The sequence below is a fragment of the Notothenia coriiceps genome, unplaced genomic scaffold (assembly GCF_000735185.1).
Source record: "Notothenia coriiceps isolate Sejong01 unplaced genomic scaffold, NC01 NC01_scaffold00009648, whole genome shotgun sequence".
NCBI lineage: Eukaryota > Metazoa > Chordata > Actinopteri > Perciformes > Nototheniidae > Notothenia > Notothenia coriiceps.
In genome coordinates, this window is record NW_011342349.1 from 367,252 (window position 1) to 388,039 (window position 20,788).

The following is a 20,788-nucleotide window of genomic DNA, read 5'->3' on the forward strand; positions in this document are numbered from 1 at the left end:
TTTTACCTGACCATTTACCTGACATGAATATATCCGCGAAATTAGGTCAGAAATTCCTGGGAGTTTCGGCGAAATTGTATGATGTACAGGTAAGTGGGTAAGTGTGGGTAAGTATGTCTCGTCACATGGAATGAGATCCTGGATTGTAAGTGTGTGTATAGTGTGTGGCAACCGGTACGTAGCCTCGTTGAGTCCAATTCATGAAACGGGTTTCCTTATTGTAGCTGTACAACTGACGTACCCGACCCTAGCTTGGGTGTTGGAAGACCCAATTTCTGCTGGTGTGAGGAGTGTCGTGCAGCGACATTACGCAGTAACGCAGTAGCAAAACACAAGTACTGCATTAGCAAACGCACTGACGATATTTCGGTTTGCGCGCCTCCCTATTTTAGTCAACGTAAGTAAAGAATAACCGGATAGACGCGAAAGGCCTCAGTAAAGACACCCAATCTAATATAAAAATTTTTTCACCTAGCACAGTTTTAAAAAAAAAATTTTGTGTTGCGAATAGGCTCCAACCAGGAATAAAGAATTCCACCTCACTTTGGTACTAGCAGCCTCATTGCAACATAGAAATTAAATTTAATTGCATTGAAGTAGGGTCCATGCATTGTCGAACAATAGTTTACGTGCACTTCATCAATATAAAATTTTCAAAATATCTAAATATTACTCAATAGTTACTTCTCCACTAGTTGCACTTACCGGTCCAAGGTGGAATTTGCCGTTCTGTGCAACGAAGTGGTACTCATCTTTGGAAAGTATATTGGTCATGGATTTAACCGTTCTTTTGTGACTTTGAGAACAATTCAAAGGAGGTAGCAACAACATGTTTGATGTTTTTGGCGACCGAAAAAACAATAAACAGTTCAACTAGGACAGAGACGGGGGCAGAGCTGCATTCGCACTGCATACGCCACGAAAACGAAGACCGGCCTCGTTAAAAAACCACGAACTTGCTTGTCCTAAGGCCTCGATTCTTCCGACGAGGCGACGTCACACTTGTCCTTTTGAGCCACGAAAAGTTCGAGGTCGGAGGCTTCGCGCCGCGCCCTCTTTGTGGCAACCAACACTTACTCCATCGGAGGACGGGGGGGGAGGGGAGAGGGACACTCGGGTGACACGAGACTAACCAGTCGGAACGGGTTGGCAAATGCGCCTTGGTAGTCACTAATCCAATGTTACCGCAATCAATTCGTTGGTGTTTTAATGGGTCATTCTGTTTGGCTACTCTTCGACGCACCCAAGACCACAACACAATCGCCCTGCACAGCCCCGAGCGACGCGCGGGAAACTCCGAGCTCCTCCTGTCACACTCGACATAATGACCACAGCAAAGGACCGCGCGTGTGTGCTGTGTGTGTGTGTTGTGTGTGTGGTGTGTGTGTGTGTGTGTGTGTGTGTGTGTGTGTGTGTGTGTGTGGTCGGCTTGTGTGTGGTGTGTGTGTGTGTGTGTGTGTTGTGTGGTGTTGTGTGTGTGTGTGTGTGTGTGTGTGTGTGTGTGTGTGTGTGTGTGTGTTGTGTGTGTGTGTCGGTCGCGACAAGCGAGTGTTGTCAAGTGGTGTGTGAGTGTCGGACTCTTTTCTATTTCCGACTCACTCACACACACGGCCGCTTTGAGGCGCCCATCGCGCGGGATTTCGACTCAACACACAATACACCACACACGCCCGCGGTGACTAACCAGGAAACCAGCAAGCAATGCAGTACACTGGTCCTGTTTTGACCTTTTTGGTTTTAAGAGGTTGCTCAGAAAGACCCCGTCCGTATTGTCCGAAAAGGAACACAATGCTCAAAATGACGCAGATGGCCCAAGAATGTGAATAACCTCCCAAAACACTAGACGTCTGGTGCAAATGTACCGTCTTTTTCATGATTGTGTGTGTCCCCTGCGCCATTATTGGCCTTTTCGTACAGTACCTGAATTAAGGTTGACGGAAGGATACTTTTTAGTGTTTATATTACCGACAACTATTTAGAGAGGAGTACAATCCAGTTATATTTTTACATTCTCAAACTGGAGTTTAATGTCCATCCCATCCATTCTTACTCTTGGTCGATCTCACCACGATCTTAAAGCTCTCATGTGTTGGCTTTTTGTAGACGGACGGAAGGAGTCTGAGCGAGGAATTTCTCGGGGAGGAAGGTTGTGTGTGCTTGCACGTGTACTGGTTACTCCCGGGCTCTATTCAAAACACGGGCTCTACCTTGCCGACGTCCGTCCATCCGGTAGGTCAATAGACGGCGCCGGCCCCGCTACCTAACCAGGCAGCCGAAAAATGTCGCGGATGCCGAAGGTGTCTACTTTATAAACATACATAAAATACAGTTCGTAAATTACATAAGTAGTAGATAGGCCCTACAATTCTCGTAAGGTACCTTCTATTGGTTTTTCACACAAGACTTCACTTAATGATGGAGATGGAAATTATTAGAGGAAGGTCCTTTATTAAGTTGCGACAGAGCGGTTAAAATGTAAAAATAATGTTGTAAATTTATCTTTAATCACACTTGAAGTAAATCTTTCTTCGTGTAAAGCTATGGCTGCGCGTAAGGAACGATCTCCACGACGGGAGGCACTTGAATAAACAAATAAAAGAACAATCGTCCCCCCCCCCCCGACTTCGGACGAGTGAGTGAAGAGGAGGAAAGAGGAGGGAGGTCAGAAGAGGTAGAAAATGAAAGTAAGACACGTATAAATACAGCGGGTGGGTAATAATGGGTTGAGGGTAGGACAAGGAGAGGAGGTGTGTTAGTGAGGAGAGGGGGTGACGCGACTGTGCAGGAAAGTGAGGGTCTAGAAGATAAAGGACAGTGGAAAGAACCGCGGAGAGTTCTTCGTGAGGGATAGCGATTTTGCGATAATAGAAATCAGCAAGAACGAGTCTTCCACACCATAATAAGGAAGGGTGCCGGCGTCTGGACTCGTGTAGGACACCATGAAATCTACTTCCCTCCCGGTTCTACTATTAAATGCTGACCCTCCTCCTCTCCTCTACTCCGGGCCGGACCGGACCGCTTCTCTCGCTGAACATCGCCGAGGGGGGTTTTTTTAGTACCACTCTCTAGTCATAAATGTTGTTAAAGCTTAGTGTGGTAACTTTTTCCTGGCAAACCCGTCTGCATGTTCCCTTTATCTGAAAGTTTTACAAAGTTTTAGTTTTCTTTTCTCGTCCTCCCGGTGTAAGGGGGGAGAACATAAAATGTTGGGAATTACTTTCGGTTTCAGAGACTCGTTCATACAGACGAGGAAAGAAGTCTTTTACCACCCTCGTTAACTGTCATGTAAAGACACCTGACTTAAGTTTAAAGTCAGTTTTTACTAAGAACCTCCTTTCACAATTTCCAGGGCATTAATACGTTTTAGGTGAACAAGTACAGAATATGTTTTGTACACAGGGGAGGACAATGTCTATCCTAAGACTTTTCAAAGTCCTTTTTTATAAACGAGAGAAAAACAGGGGACTAGGTAATTATCTTTTGGACAGACTTTTACTCACTAGGTTTCTAAAACCGGTTGAAATACCTACAGTATTCGCTAAAGCACCCCGAACACATTCGGTATTTTCCGGGGTTAGTGGTGGTTCCAGGGGGGGGGGTGGATAGTGGACTTAGAGCGAGGATCTCCGTGGTAACACATCGAAAAGTGGTTTATAGAGCGTCTCCCCGCACCCCCCTCGACCGGAGGAATAAAAGTAGATTTCATTGTCTGTCTCTTGTGTGAAAACTTTGGGTCCCGACTGTTGTGCTCCCCTAATAACCTAAGATGTTACTGTAGACAACCATAAACCTCGCGTTTGTGAAGTCTCGTTGCAAAACTATTAGTACTCGGATATTATTAGATCTTCTTGTTTTCGTCATTATGTATGGCCCCTGCAAATTATAAGGGTTCGGAATAGGAAAAAAGAGAACAGTGATTCGGGAAATATACGACGGAAGGTGTAAGTTGGTGAACGACTCGGAGCGGAACTACGGTGTCTTGACAATTGCAGGCCTTTTCTCGAGTCAGATAGGTACAATGGTGATCGGACCGTCAGCGAGACGAGTTTTACATTAGGTGAAACTTGTGTCCTCGTTCGGGTTAGTTGAAGGGTGCACGCTGCGTAAGCTCGAGTGGTCCAACGGTAAAACTTCCGTCTCGTATTTCGTTAAGCGATGTTAGGGGTGTAACGATGTGTGACACTCGTTAATAACAGAATGTGGGGGAAAGGTGGAAAATATATAACGAGCACTGTAAGTTTAGGGTCGAGGGGTTAAAGCTCAACCTCTGAAGGCTCGTATTATCTATTACTTTATATTTAGGTTGTAAAAGTTTTGCGACGAAATTGTAAAGGATACCTCGATAAAGTCTCCAGTAGACCGTTCAGGAGACTCAAGTAAGTTGGGTTTTTATGTTCAAATAAACTTTCAAGTTCAAAATTGCAGTCGGACTCTGGGCGGTGTGAAAAGAGCCGGAGCTAAACCGAAGAACCGGTTCTGAACCTGAAAATCTCTAGCACGGAGCTTGAACCGGAGTTGCGTTGGTGTGAATGAGGTACAAAAAGCCGTTTAGGACAGAGAGTGAATACACATACTGTACAGAGATGCTTTATGAAAAACCAATTTTTGGAACATTGAACAATGTAAATCTATTCTAGTAGACCTCAACATTGGAATTATGATCAGTAGAAATGGCCATGTCATGGGACCTTTAATAACAATGCTAATTGACTGATTTGGACTCCACCGAGCACAGTGATCATATTTGTTACACCTGTGCTTCTCCTGCTATGACATTATTCTGATTGGTAACTGAAGATGTTATCTATGCTCTTGCCAAAAGCATCATTGAAAAACACAGTTATTTTACCACGCAAAGAACACAGGTTGTTTCTACTGCTGCCTTGATGAGTTAGTTTGTTTAAGTTATTGTGTGAATTTAGTGAATCTGAACTAACAGACAACCATACCAACAAATGAAATGATTGGAGCAGTAGAACAGCTGTTTTTGTTCAACAAGGTTTTAGCTTTAGCCTTGGCACAATCATGGCTGGATACAACAGCTGCCCCTCATTGTTGCAAATGGCTGTCTGAAAGCAAGGTGAAGCGTAGAAAATAGTCTAAATGTTGCCTATGCGCTTAAACAGATTCGGATTATTTTTCCGTGGGTCTATTTTAGGAACCTAAAATATGTTTTTGCTCGTGCCCCATTTGACATCAGTATTGCATAGCTGGACAAAGTATTTTAATTTACTTATAGACATATAGATGCTTTCTTGATGTTCATAACCACTAAATAGACAGACCTACAGAGCAGGTGTTCATTAAATCTGAGCTGTCAGTATTTCTTTGATCCGTGGATAGCTGATGTGATGCATGCAGTTTTGACTTAGTATTTATTTACAGTTTAACATTCTTAGGGTCAACGCATGCATAGTAAAAGTGTTGTTGCTGATAATTGCTATTTATATTCAAGTGCGATGTTCCATTGCTGTAGTTTAATTACAATGTGAGCACTACGTTTATGATTGTCATATATTTGTGTTATATATATTTGCTGCTCACAGTGTTGTCCTTGAGGTTTTTTATTAATAATATACATTTGTTTGCATTTAAGATTATAGAAAACAACTTCAAAACAGTAATTGGCCATTATGTTATATGAGGATATTTTGAAAACAAAAATATACTTTTATGCTTGTATCAGCCAATCAGTATCAGAATATCAGATATCAGATATATATATATATAATATCAGAATCAGTTTCAGCCCAACTGTAGGCAATAGGTTTTGTGAAGCAGCTAATAAAGAACATTGTAGAGGTACCAAGAGGGAAATATCCTTCTCAAGAAAGTAAAGAATGAAAAATGAGAAAATAACAAGCAAAATTGATGATTAATGTCTCTCCTTCAGAGAACAATACCTTTCCCTGAGGAAACAGGGAAGAATGAGGCATCAGCTACACCATTAGACTGTCATCAACAGTTCATTTATCTTTCATCACACTCTAAAACACAGAAACACTGAAGATGGAAGGTGGAGAAAAACATAAAACCACAGACACCAACATAGACAAACATCACCTTCAATCAGTGTGGGTTGAAACTCACATTTATAAGCCATTTAGATACGCTTAGATACACTTGGACACACGTTCCTTGCCTTGACATTTGCACCAGCGGACACACTCGGACTGAGACACACACACTCCAGTTCGAAAGACATACTCATAGATATAGAGAGAGCATCACAAAGTTTAAGAAAGACCCACGGTCAAAGGGAGACAGATGGACAGGGTCAGAGTCAACAGCAGGGACAGTCAGTGTGTACGTGTGATGGAGGGTTTTCTGTGTAAGTGTCTTTGGATTTGTTATGTGTGTGTTAACTGTTCTTTCAAAACACGGAGCTGAGCTGTAAAACCGTGATGACAAAATGTCACCTTACAGTTTACTGTCAAATTCCAAGTCCTGTTTGTACACACTTGATGAAAAGTGGCTTTAACCTTCAAGTACCTAAATCACCATTGAAAACACTGACAACCAGAATGGCTCCCGGAGAGTACAGACCTCTTCAATGGCAGTTGCCTTAAGTGAAAAAAAAATGTTTCCACCGTGTGATTCAGAACTACATAATAACTGGGTTCCTCTTAGGCCATAGTACTTCCTTCAACCAAGTTTAATGAAAATTGGGACAGTCGTTTTTCCACAATCCTGCTGACAAAGAAACCAACAAACCAAACCAAAAACATAATCTCCTTGACCCGGGTAGAATCACATCGGCAATTTTAGTAGGGCAATTATTTCACTGTTGAGTGTTTTGGGATTTTAAGATTTTACATTTGCTGAGGGAGGAAGTAAAAAAAGAAATAACTTTTCTGGTATCCTGAACATAAGAAAAGAAGTACAATTTGTTTTGCCTATTGATGCATACAAAATTAGGATTTTTCCCAATCTGGAAATATTTAAAAAAGGTTCATGTAGAATATACATTTGTACTTACTAAGCAGAGTGGGAAGTTACTAAATACATTTGCTCAAGTACTGTACTAAAGTACCATTTTGAGATACTTACTCGAGTATTTCCATTTTATGCTACTTTGTACTTCTACTCCAATACACTTCAGAGGTAAATCATGTACTTTTACTCCACTACTTTTATTTTGTTCCTTTTAGTTACTTTGCAGATTTGGATTAATGATGATAAATATAAACCACACTTAAATCAGACTTTAGTTAAACCTGGAGTAAATTCACAAGCTACCTGCAGTGTACAGAGTCATTCAAACTAGCTGTACCTTTACCAGCTTTGAGAACATTTTAATGCATCAATAATTATAATCAAAACAGATCATATACATTATTCTGAAATGGACCAATCTGCATAATGGGTTCTTTTATTTTTGGTAATTTAAGTTAATTTTGATGTTAATACTTTTATACTTTTACTTTTGAATGCAGGACTTTTAGTTGTGACAGAGTATCCCTACACTCTGGTACTTCTACTTTTACTCAACTACACAATCTGAATATTTCTCCCACCTCTGTTACTAAGTACTATACTGTACTTTGCATTACTTTTGACAGCTTGACCATTATTTAAGACTAGAGATGATCTGGCCTCATTCCATCGGTCGGTTCATATATATCAAAGTGCTGATTACCACATCATTTTCAGAGCTGACACATGCTGCTAAGTGGCTTTCAACAATGTATGAGCCACCTGTGTATGGAATAAATTAAGGACAAAAACACTGAGCAAGCACAAAGCGAATTGAAGTTGTAATTGATATGCCAGTTGTGATGTGAGGGCATGAAGGGTCATGGGCTATTATTAATAATAACCGCACACCTTTTACATTGTTTAAAATGCAGCAGCTGCAGCAGTTTTGGTGGATTATTAACACTTTAAAAGGACATGTCTGTATTTTGCACTCATTGTAATATTTAGAGAAGGAGTGTGACTGAAGTAGTCTGGAATATTAAAAAAGGCCAGGTCTTAAAAGTGGAGGCCAGTTTTACATTTTTCATATCTCAGTGCATGCAGGGAATACAAACTGGCAACTTAACTAGACGAGACGCAACAGACACTGGTTTACACACATGTAACACACGTGATTTGGTTACTTCAGAGTTAAAGCCTGCTTCCCAGTGTTTAAATTGCACAATTTTTGCTCCACTGTGTGTGTGTCAGCGTCTGTGTGTAGATGGACGTGTGTTAGTACGTGTTAACTCACTGTCATGCTGAGAGTCATTCTTGACAGGGGTGGGGTCACTCCAGGAGCGGCTGAAACTCTTCGATCTACGCTCAGCGAATGCTAGTACAGGCGGGGAGAGATTGTCACACACACACGACACACACGCACTGAACAACCCGCAAAATGACCTTTTTTCCCTACACACTCACCACCTAAAACACATACGTGAACACACGGAAACAGCTCACATATATTGTGTACATACGATGTCACCCCATCTTGGCACAAACAAACACCTGCATGTTTAAACACACATACACATACAGTATGCTGACAGACTATAACACCATAAAAGATCCTGCTTCTTATCTTAAGGATGGATTTCAAGGTCTGCTTTTGTCTCCAAGATTTACTGAGCCTCGATAGAATCAGCTTTGCTTTGAAGAGTAATCACTGTGCTCTTGGAATATTTGTAGACTATTTTAAAGTGTTTGACACGGTTAATCAACAGTGTCCCTCATGGCGGCATTTAGCTGCTGACAACAATTTGTTCTATTCAAGTACAACAACCTTTTCATTAAATAGAAACATTCATAAGGTCAACTTTAAGGCCTTTTTTAAAATGTTGATATTTCAGGGTTGCTTTTAGAAATAACTGTTTATCAAATCAAAACATGTTTTCCTGTTTTGTGACACAATAGCTCTTGACTAGACTTTAGATTTGTATCAAAACTAGATGATTCTGTGATGATTTCACTAAATCAGCAATGCAGCATTGGGACATTTTGGGACCAATTGCTCCAGGAGAAGTAGTTCCTCCTCACAGCAGGGTTGCGTCTTGAGATTTAGGATTAAATAAATGTCTACACTGTAGGGCAAAATGTAACACTGAGTTACAATCATAGGTGACACATTTGGGTTATAATTGGGTTCAGGCTTGTCTGCTAAAACATTTTTTTTTCGCATTACAAAATAATGGCCTTCACGCCTGACATCATCATAGGCCACTAGTCTGTAACACATTTCCATTGTGACCTATAACGATGGACAAGGAACATCTTGTTAACATTTATAGTGCTTTGACATTTGGCACATGTTTGGCACATGCTGTATAATCTTAGCACGTGTACTCTTCCTAAGTTACTTGTAATAATGATGCATCTTAATTTGACACAAATAAAAAAATAAGCAATGTTTGTATTTGCTGGAGCATAGATTTATAGTTGATTTTACTTTGTTCTTACCCATTTTATCTCCACCCATTTTATCTCCATTACATTTTTAAGATGCCTCCTAAAATGACACTCAAACTGTTACTGAAGCCACATCTAATCCACATTTTTTTGGACGTGTTTTCAATACGACACACACTCCTCCATTGTTACCAATCATCACTTCCGTATTTTCCTTTAAAAAAATATATTTAGCATCTTTGTCTTTACAACAAACCGAACAAAGACCCGAAACATTCAAAGCGATGCAACAGGAAAGGACCACCAACACACTCGTATAAACAGGAGCAAGACTCATATTGCTGCATAATCAATACAAACACGTACACACACACACACACACACACACACACACACACACACACACACACACACACACACACACACACACACACACACACACACACACACACACACACTGATAAACATATACTCCTCAAGTGATTCAATATTACGTTTTATAATCCCAGTAAAAGCAGACGCGCTTTGGTGCCACACGCGTGCAATAAACACACCAGAAAACAAACAGAAAAACAGATGATGGCGAGGTGGAAAACACAACAGTCAGTTTGAGCAAACATATCAGCCACACACACAAACACACACATCTCTGACTCACTCTGTGCTTTCATCCTCCTGCTGCCCACCATCCGAAGATGCTTCCGGAAGTTCCTGTGGGTAGGGAAATGAAAACATGCGAGGGATAACAGAGGAAAGAGGAAGACCCAAAACGTAAAGAAGAGAAGGAGGAAAGAGGGCGGGAAACAACAAAGCCAGGGAAGACAAGTAGGAGAGTTTAGTGTTAAGCTTCTGTCTCTAGGTTAAAAAAGAGATAATTATAGGTAAATATACTCATTTTATTGTCACTGTGAGTGGAAAATACTTGTCACAGGAGCAGTGTGGGTGTAATGTACCACACGGCCAAAGCACCGCTAATTATCCTTTCAAAGTAAAGATTTAATGAGTCTCATTCACGTAACAGCCAAAAGGGAGACACTTTTCCAGTGTTTTATAGGTTTCAATGCATCAGAGTGAGGTTATTTAGTCAATATTTAAAATTATAATAATATATGCATAACTAAACATTTTTATAAAAACCACCCGGATTTTGTTATTAAAGGATGGCAACTTTTACGTATAAGGCAGGATGTTACACATTAAATACGTCCAGAAGATCCTTAATACCCTATTACATGGTTTAAATATAATCATTGTTATAACAGATGAAAACTTAGACATATGCTGTTCTTTGCTGCTTCCAACAATCAAGCTAAATCCACATGCCTCTGCTCCGTAATATAAAAGCACATTTATTAATCAGCATTATAATCCTCCATTAAACCCTGCCTGCAAGAGGCCAATGGTGATCCATCATCCTGAACAATACTCAGTATCTTTGTAAACCATATTCTTTTTACTTTACATAATCGATAGTTAAAATGTTTTATAAGCTTGCGTATTTCTCATTACAAGTCCTGTGTCATAAACATGTTCACATCAGTGCTTGGAGACTGATTAACATTCACTTTAGGAAACCCTATTCTGTCAGAGACCGCTGACCGTGAATAACCTTAACTTACAATAACTGTTCTTCCACCCTCTCTGAAAAGATGAGTCAGACGATGGATTTGTCTATACACAACAGTATATCTGTGAAACATGTGCTAATGATTGCAGACTCTATTCCAGTCATTACAGGATCAAACGCCATTTTTATTACATCTGTGGTGTAAAGTAACCTGAGTGCACGAAGCCTGTTTTCCTCATTATTCAAATGTAGTCATAAAAATGGTTAACTGCTGCATCTCATTGAGGCTAATGAGTAAAGTTAATTCACCAAATTTTTAAAACAGTGCATTATTAACATTTTGAACCTTATATTTCCAAAACGTGCTTGTTGTCTTGGTCCGTTTCTTTATTCCTGTTTCTTCACACACTTTAATGAGAGGATATGTCATACTATCAAATAAATGCTGTGTTGTAGCCGACTATATGCTACAATCTTTTGGAGTTACTTTCTCTTTTGTTTTCAATTTGCAAGGTTTAGCTACTTGCATTAACTTCGTAAAAGTCAACCATAGTATTCATGTCTCCTAGCAACAATGAAACTCTCTGACTACACTGTATATTTGTAGTCTATACGTAATTAAATACAGAAGCTTTGCATTACCATGTTCTACTTCAAGTCCATTTTGTGTATTTAGTAAGAACAAAGCAATATGGTTTGTATAGTCGTCCCTATGACTGCCTGTCTCAGACCGACGCGATGTTCTATGCAAGAGTCCCAGCTTCCTGCCTCCCTCCCATGTCACATCTACACACAGTTTCAGCACACCTAGCCAACAGTCTGCACTCAGGATTAATGATCTCAGCGTGTGGTTTTATGTATGTGTGTGTCTGTGCGATAGTGGGTCCATGTTTATTATTCATAGTGGAGAAGCACATAAAAAAAATAAGCGACTTAAAAAGGAAAAATAAATACTTTGTCCTTGGTTTACCCCCGTAAAAATGTCAGCAAACCAACAGTAAACTTGCTACACCAAACGATGCATTTCCCTTCTCATTTAATGTACTAACACAAATCAAGTCATGGTTGACAGACAGGAGAGATCACTGCTGCTTGCACTTTGAGATCTTTAACACACTGATACAAACACTCTCCTGTGCTGAAACCTCAGCTGCCCACAATGAGAGGTGTGGACACGGATAATGAGATTTAGAGTGAAAGAGAGTGTAATGTGAGAGAAACCGTGGCCTCCTCCATTTCCAACTTAAGACAATCTGACAGGTGCTGCCACCCTCTTCTTCAGCTCTTTCTGTGATGCTCTATAACTCTCCATGACTCCTTTCCCATCCACATATTTGCCTACATTTTTGGATTTTGCTTCAATTTGACTCTCTTCTGCCTGTTCCACCTTCTCCATATCTTTATTTGAACAAGAATGATGATCACACCTGCATTATTTCTCACGTTATTTTCCCTCCTTTTCTACCTTACTGTACAAGCCATTCCTCTTTTCTTTCACTCCCAAAGACTATCCTGTATGTGTCTTTCTCTTCATAAAAACAGAGCTTTCTCCCAGTTATCTGGTTTCTTTGATTGTATTTGCCTAAGGTTTGATTAAATTGTCAAAAATATACTAACTAGCAAGTACTCCATATGCGGATATGAATTGGTATGAATATTGGATTATGATAATTAATGCATGAATGTGAGCTAAGGTTCATTTTAACTTCTACATAATGCTGGGTAGCTTTCACCATAATGCATCCAAATGTATAAGTTCAGTACATTTTGTAATATGAGTACAGTATTCAACTCCTATAAGTATATGGATGGAACAATATTAATTTGGGATTCGAACCACACTAACTATAAATTGATACGTTGACATTTGTTGGTATTCCAGTTATAGTGCCATTTTAAGATTTTAACAGCATATTTGTATGATTACTGATATAATATCGTAGATCACATTGACTGGCCAGGGGAATCGTGACTTTAAATTCTCCTTTCCTCCTATGTGTGTGCATTAGAAGTATAGACTCACTAAAGTGCCTGAAATGTGTACTCAGTAAAGTCAGACTTTAGAAAATTCTGGGAAAAGAACTGATTTAATTGTGTAGAGATGGTAATGCAAGATGAAAAAGAAAGTGAACCCCTCACATCAAAGACACCAGGTGTAATCTACTCTCCCATTGTGGAAAAAAAGCACTCTCAGAGTACAGGGGCTGAATTAGAGCAATACTGAAATGGCTCTTTCCTTTGTGCATTGATGTTGTTATAACTATGGTTCAAATGATCGGCTATGTGGGGATGAGGATCTTGACAGAGGCACTGCCTGCTGTATGAGAGTAATCATTTCTGCTCTGCTTTGTGGCTTTAGGGCACATCTTTACTAAACTAATGCAGGAAGATTTAAAAACACTTTCACATGTCAAAGGTTTTTTTTATCCACACTGGTGTTTTAAAGCTTTTTCTAAACTTTGCCAACCAGATTGAAATACGGAAATGCTTCCATTTTTACCCTTCGGCTGTACATCATATGAAAAGAATATAATATGATATAAAAGAAGCTTTCAGTCATATTAAGTGTTTTTTTGTTAAAGGGAAATAGGGTTGAAGAAAAAAGTGCTTCACCGAGTCAGGAATACAACACTGAAATGTCAGAGCTCATAAGTTTCCCTTTATTCAGTTTAAGATGGCTTCCTGTTTGATCTGCTTTTAGTGGTCAAATACTCAGCTTAGTGAAAACAAAAGACAAAAAGGAAATACTTAAACATACTATTTTACAATTTTACTGCCGTGGTTGAATGTGGCATTATTGGATAATACAAATTTAAGTAATGGTTTCTGTTGGATGGCGGACAATTTTTCCCGTGGTATTTTATGCAACTTTTCTGTTATGCTTTTACCCCCATTTTCAAATCACACATTTTGATGAAAAAACACCAATGTCAGTGAACTGACACTGCAGATGGATGACACTGAGTGAGATGTTAAAGGAATTGAGATGCGCGGTCGCACATTCGCCATCTGTCTCCGTGTGACGGAGCATCTGGGTGGGGCGGTTTCTGAACTTGTTGCTGATGACACTACTCCTGCAAGTGTTACATAATCTCACTCCACATTTAAAAAAAAACTTTGGAGTGATTCTAATTCACCCATTTCTGTAAGGGTGTTAAATAAATGTTTCGGTAGAATGCTACGGTCTCATTCAAACTTGTATGGTGTTGGAGCAGGGATGGTTTTGAATTCTGAAGTATATTGAACGAATGACTCTAATGTCATACAAAAGTCTTACTACCAATGCATTTAATCTAGGTTTGGCTGAGTAGCATTCACACTATGAGAAGATTTGCCAGAGTTTTTTCAAACCATTCAAACAGAATGTACCAGTTTTTTCGGAGACCAAAAATTCAGGGGTGGCAGTACAATTCCAGCCTAGAAATGTGGGCACTCTAGCAGGGCACTCAGAGGATCCTTTTGAAAGCTGACGTCCTCACCTTCCAATGCCACGTAGTGAATCTTTGGCTTAGTCAGATTAGAGGCAGCTGTAAATAAGCGACAACGGAACTATAGCTAGAAACAAGCCAACAGCAAAGCACACCCTGGCAGGGGCCGCTTCGTACCTCTGGATGACTTCTGCAGAATCCTGCTCCCTCTCTCTCCTTTTTCTCTGCACAAATCCCCGGAAAGTCCTGCCGGGACGTGGCACAGTATTAAAGGGATGAGAGAGCGAGAATGCTGGCGTAGCAAGGGGTAGGACAGAGCAGGGTGGGGGGGGCTGGTGCCAGGGCTTTTAGCGACAGGGTTTATTTGGCTGCAAACAGGAAGCTGTTGTTGGTAGGCAGCAGCTAGCTTGGAGTATGAGGACCAGAGAGTCAAATCACATCACTGTTCAAATCTCATTTTCTATTCACCCCTGCAACAAATGTGCCAGCCTGCATGTGGTATAATCCATCTGAGACGCTGGTCTGGTGACCTCATGTGGCTTTTCAGAGGTGCCTTATGAGATATATGTTTTTTTTCTAATTTGTAGGATTCCTACTAATTTCTCAGAATCAGTCATGGATACTTGTTGTGTATCCTCATGCAGTTTAGAGTAATCTTGAGAGTGTAATTCTGCCACTGAAGGCCTTTGGGCTTAAGTAACAGCTCAACTCGAAAAGAGAGCACATTCTCCATTGCTGTGAAGTTAATACTTCATATTCACGACAGTTATGTTGTTGTGTAAGTCTTGTGTCCTTTCATATCAAAACTTTTTTAATAGAAAAAAGTGCAGAAAGGGACACCACCTTATGTGTCAAAGTACAAACATGGTGTGAAATGCATCACTGTTGATGTGTGATTATGTCTTAATAATCACACTTATTGTTGTTCAGATGTAACCCAACGATCCTGTGAAGCTGATTAAAATGTTTCCATGGCAGAAAGAGAGAGATAGAGCCTCTCTGACCATGCTACATTTAATTGACCGACTCTGGGTATGTAGTGGAAAGTAGCTTATAAAATCCACCAAAGAACAAAATGTTCTTTAAAAGGTCAAGGCTGCCATTGTTCTTATTTTCTTAACAGGCAACAAATCCTATAAAAAGACCAAAAACCAAGAATGCATTAGTCACCCTGTCAATACTTTCTGACTCCCCTGCCAGTCTGTGGCTCTCAACTGCAAGCCCAGTCGTATACATTGGCATACATCTTGAATAAAATATAGGATTTTGTAGTTTTCAGCGAACCTTACTCAAACAGGAGTAAATAAATGGTGCCACTGGTACAAAAAGCAACAGGATGGCTTGTTACAACTTACTTCAAATGAGCTACACTATGTCTGTTCATCGTAATAGCTCAGGAGGAGTGGTTATCCACCAATCAGAAGGTCAGTGGTTCAATCCCCCGCTGCAAATCTTCACATTTTGAATAAATCCTCAAAATGTACTTTGAGCTAGCAGCAGGAGGTTAGCTTGGTCAACATACAAAGAACTTGAAAGCATTTGAAAGCAGCTCGGTTAGTTAGGTTTAGTAAGGTGAGATGTGTTTGCAGCAGGGGTTGTGCAGTATGAAATGTGAAGAACTAGTCTTAGTTTATTCATGGAAAACTACACTATTCCTCTTGTCATTTATCTGATGGCTTAACCTTCTTCTCTGATCACCAATACTTACCTCTCATGCCTAACGTGTTCCTCTAACTATTTTTAGAATGGTTTCAAAACTACTTAACTACGGTGATTCAAAAATGTAATAAGGAAGCGATCGAATAATTGATCTATATTTATATAACCTACTGAATTTATGAATTCATATTTTTATCAATGTACACACTTTGCACGTTAGAGTAGGTATTTGCCTGATTAACGGTTAAGGAGCTGTTTAACGCTGTGTCTGAGTATTTTTACTTTGTCAGTTCATTAAGTCCATTAGAAAGTGTGACAGTGATCTAAATGAATGCATCATGGCAATCAACAACACTGTCAAAGTCAAACAAAGTCATCTGTCAGTTTTTGTCATTTTTAGTTTACTCCTCCATCATGTCAGTGTGAACAGGAACCGGACCAGAAATAAAACGCAACAAATTATAACTCATACAGTTTTACCAGAAGGCACTTGGGATCACATGTTAGCACTATAAATACTTGTTCCTAACAAATCTGTCTAGAGCCAATTACCACAGTCAGTTCCAAAAACGCCTAAAGTCCGCCAGCACAGATTTTGGGATAATTGGAGATGGCGGTGGAGAGGGATTAGAGCACTAACAGGAGTGCCACACAAATTTAATATGGCAAAACTCTTATCTATCGATGTGTGCTAAGTGAGGACGGGTGTGCGTGTTGAACCGACATAACTGCTGGGTAGATGTGAGCTGACAGGTTGTGGTCAGCCAACACACAGACGGACATTTTCCTGACTTGAGAATGGCAGAATAACTCGACCTCAGTGGATTACTCTGGACTTGAAAACTACATTTCCCCCTTCTGGCAAGAAAGAGTAATTAAAAATAAAAATACATTTGCTGACTTGGCTTCTACCTCACAATCCATAACTCTATATCAGGAGATGATTGATGCTTCTCGAAAATCTAATTTTTTAGTACCTCAAAAAAAGGTCCACCCACTCCCTGGTTCTATCCTGTAATGGCCACTTTGTTTTCAATCACCCAGCCCAGGGATGAAGGTTAAATGGTAGACATCGAAGTTAAGGAACAGCAGTTAAGTACAAGAAGTAAGCGAGCTACATGTAAGTGATAAAAGGAAGCATGCAGGGGAAATATACTCACGATATCCTGTTTGGTTGTCCCATTGTTAATTAGCACGCAGGAAGAGAGGAGAGGGAGAACAAAAACACACATTTCAGGCACCGGTGATTAATGAGGCCGAAAACAGCGATGGAAAAACTGTGAGGCATAATGAGACAGTAAGTGTGTGTTAAAGTTGACCTTGCTGCTGGTCTAAGCTTATTTAAAAGGCAAAATGAACGAACTATTTTATATTGAGTCTGCCTTTGTGTTCAAGTTATTTTGTACAGACTAACACTCATTCTCACTCAGACACATCTGCCTTTTATTTTTTCATTTGCTTTAAAAAACTCCCTTTTTTAATATAGTGTTTGCCTATGTTTTTGCACTTGAACAAAAAAACTGCTTACATTACATTACTGCCAATAAAGTACTTATTGAAGCCGTGCTAGCAACATGCCTTTGGGGATTTCGATGCCCTTCTTGGTTGTATAGTCCACCATTTGGGTTCACACTAAACTATAATAATGTTGGTGATACTGTACATTTTCAATTGGCGACACCATCAGCTTTTCCGATACTCCTATTCATTACTTAATACCTGGAAACACTACTGTGTATAGCATATGTTAGCATGCTAAGAGACTAAACTAAGATGGTGAACATGCTAAATAAGCTTGCTAAACAGCCAAATGTTAGCAATGTCATTTTAACCATGTGAGATCCTGATAAGAAGCTCCACAGCTATGTTTACATGCAGTACACTAACATGGCTGCAGACTCGTAGTCTTATAACTTGCTCAAGATAAACGTATACTTAATTCTTTATTGAGAAAAGTGTCGAAATATGAAATCTAAAACATCGGCAATCCAGCGGTTTGGAAGTGATAATGAATTGTGTAATCTCAGATGTCAAATCATCTTGATGAGCCTTTAAAACAAACCATGCATTAATTATTCAGCTAAAGTTGACTAAACATTCACTGTGATGGATTGTTTTTCCTAGAGTACGCTTTAAGGGTCTGCAAGCTGTTTTTATAGCTTACTGAAATGAAAATCAATGGCAGCCTGGAAGGTAAGAAATCAATCTAAAAGCCTATAGCATGCTTTGGATAATGGTGTGCGGTTAATGTAAAGTATGCAGTTTGGAGTTAATGGTCTGAAACATGCAAACACCCCAGTCCGACCTTTCAAACAACATACGTGTGATCGTGTGTGTATTTGTGTACATGTGAGATTTATGCGTGTGCTTGAAGGTTGGACACTCACGCCTGCATGGTTGTCGTGGCAGTTTGAAAGCTGAACATGTTTTCCTTTGGGAACCAGTTAGTGTCCTCTGCAATTAGAGAGACAAATGTTAAATCCTGGGTTAAGTACAAAACATGAAATATCTATGTGCCATATTGGCTAACGTTGTAATCAATATATTTGATATATGGATGCACAAAACCAGCAACAGCACCAGCACTTCACAGTCCACCACTCCACAAATGGAGAGAGGGAGACACACAGAAGGAGACAGCAGAGGGGAGGGACGGGGAGACGAAGAGTCAGATCAACAGACCACCACGTCACATCCAACAACAAACCCTCAATCCCCACCAGAGCTGAGAAGAAATAGATTTGAATGCAATAGGAACTTAGTTTCAACTGTTTTCTCAAAGTTAAAATGAAAAAAAATCTCCTAAGTGTTCTAGTTATTGCTTACTTATTGCTTACTCAAGTGTAGACTGTGATTTTCTGCTTATTTCAACAGAAGTGGTTCTGAAACTTTAAAAAGGCTAGAAATATCACTTGTAAACAAATATAATGAACAAATATTAGACTAATGGGAAAGGAAGTTTATTGGAGCCTTATTTATTTTTTTACTAAAGTTGCAATCAGGCAAATTAAAGAAATGCTATTTCCTCTCTGGTCCAATACCAAACCCCAGCAAACCCACCAATGGGGTCTAAAAACATACCCTTACCCCCTCCCGCCCTGGTTTGGAATTCAGCGCCTCTCCTCTCCTCTGTGTCCTTCACCCTCTCACCTCTCTCCAGCCCAGTCATCCGGTCCACACTCCACATCCGCTCTAGGCGTCGATGCTGCTTGCCTGCCTCTCGGGACGCGCTCTCCAGGTCCAGAGACCCCTGGCTCCGCGAGGGGGCCCCGCTGCAAGACTCACATGCCAGCCCGCTGCACTCTGCCTCCCCCTTTCCCCCCTCCCCCCAGCCGCGGATGTTGTGGGCGCTGACAGAGGTCTGCAGCGGGGGTTGAGACAGGTGATGGTGGTGGCCGTGGTGGTGCGATCCATGATGGGAGTGGGATCCAGTGACCGCAGAAGACTGCTGCTGCTGGTTGCTACTGCTGCTTCCACTCGCCCCCCCACTGCTGGAGGTGGTGCCGGAGAGGCCGTGGTGGTGGTGGTTTCCGTGGTGAGGGTCGTGGTGGTTTCCGTGGTGAGGGTCATGATGGTTTCTGTGATGGTGGTTGTTGCCACGGCTGCTGCTGGCATGGTGGTGCTGGGTTGGAGACGATGTGGCGGAGGAAGGGGAGCCCTGGATCAGGCCACTTCTGGAGGCCACCCCGCCACTCCCCGATTTCTCCTTCAGGACGTCCAGTTCTAGGCTCTCCTTGCTGCCCCGGCCGCTGCTCATCAGCATACCGCGCTGAGTGGTGATGGTGTAGACGCGAGCAGGCTGCAGGGTGCACTCAACACTCTTCTGTTGGTCCTCCTCCGCTGAGAAGCTGCGCTCAAGGGAGAGCTTTGATGCTTTGGTAGAGATGGTGATGGATGGTGGAGGTGGCTGGTGTAAGCCCAGCGTGGGTTTCACCTGGCCGGGATCCCGGTTTTCCTCACAGCCCTTGGTGGTGTTGGAGCAGGGATGGAGATGATTGTTGTTGTTCGGGCCAATCTTGTCACTCGGCGACTCCGGGTCGGGACCCACCAAGGTTTCACACAGTAGATGAGCTAGAATGGCGATGAAAAAAGACAAACATGAGTGTTAGAGAAGAATAATTACTCTAAATATCATCTTTCTTCGGTTATCAGCTTTTGCAGTGATGATTGCAGCTTGGCATTTCAGCAGAGGGGGGGGGGTTGGAGAGCACAAAGGAATAGGCAGAGCAGCATAGAGGGATGGACAAATGGCAGGATGGCTGAAACGCTGACCTGATCCGTTTCGGTTTTCAGGGTTTGTGTGGGACAGGTACTCTCCAAATGCTCGGGCTGCTCTGTGGGGACACACACACATGACACACATAAAGACATTAATTCATGGTTGGAAAGGAGGGGTGAGTTGAAAGAAGAGGAAATGGGAGGGTAGAGAGGAGAAAAGGGCAAGGGAATTGTAAACTATAGACCTAATTGCTTTCTTTGTAGGCTTTTGCCACCCACAGATTAGAGATGCAGCTGTTGTGCAGTTTTATCTCCATACTTCAGGCAGCCACAGACTGAAAGAGAGAACGTGAATGAGACAGCCGGATGAGATCAAGTGAAGAATTGTTCAACTTCATTTCTCAGTATGACCTCAGTTTGCGTCAGTGGATGTAATCACAGCAGGCAGACCATAGGTGTTTTGGTTTTTTCTTGGTTCATAAATGGTATGTGTGTTTGTACCGCAAATACTGTATTTTCATGTCAACTTAAACGCTTAACCTTGACAACA

At 41.0% G+C, this 20,788-nt stretch overlaps 1 protein-coding gene across 1 annotated transcript in view; it reads right to left on the minus strand.

Moving 5' to 3' along the window:
* The window catches only part of LOC104945422 (NMDA receptor synaptonuclear signaling and neuronal migration factor-like), a gene marked incomplete at its 5' end in the record, with an annotated part of 24,700 nt that extends 4,346 nt beyond the window's left edge, over positions 1-20,354 (minus strand). Inside the window, 6 exons of the mRNA XM_010771084.1 lie at positions 8,213-8,293; positions 10,025-10,077; positions 17,181-17,186; positions 18,408-18,474; positions 19,171-20,091; positions 20,293-20,354. Of these exons, the coding sequence (XP_010769386.1) occupies positions 8,213-8,293; positions 10,025-10,077; positions 17,181-17,186; positions 18,408-18,474; positions 19,171-20,091; positions 20,293-20,354 (1,190 nt within the window). The remainder of the gene's footprint in view (positions 1-8,212; positions 8,294-10,024; positions 10,078-17,180; positions 17,187-18,407; positions 18,475-19,170; positions 20,092-20,292) is intronic.
* Between the last annotated feature and the right edge of the window lie 434 nt (positions 20,355-20,788).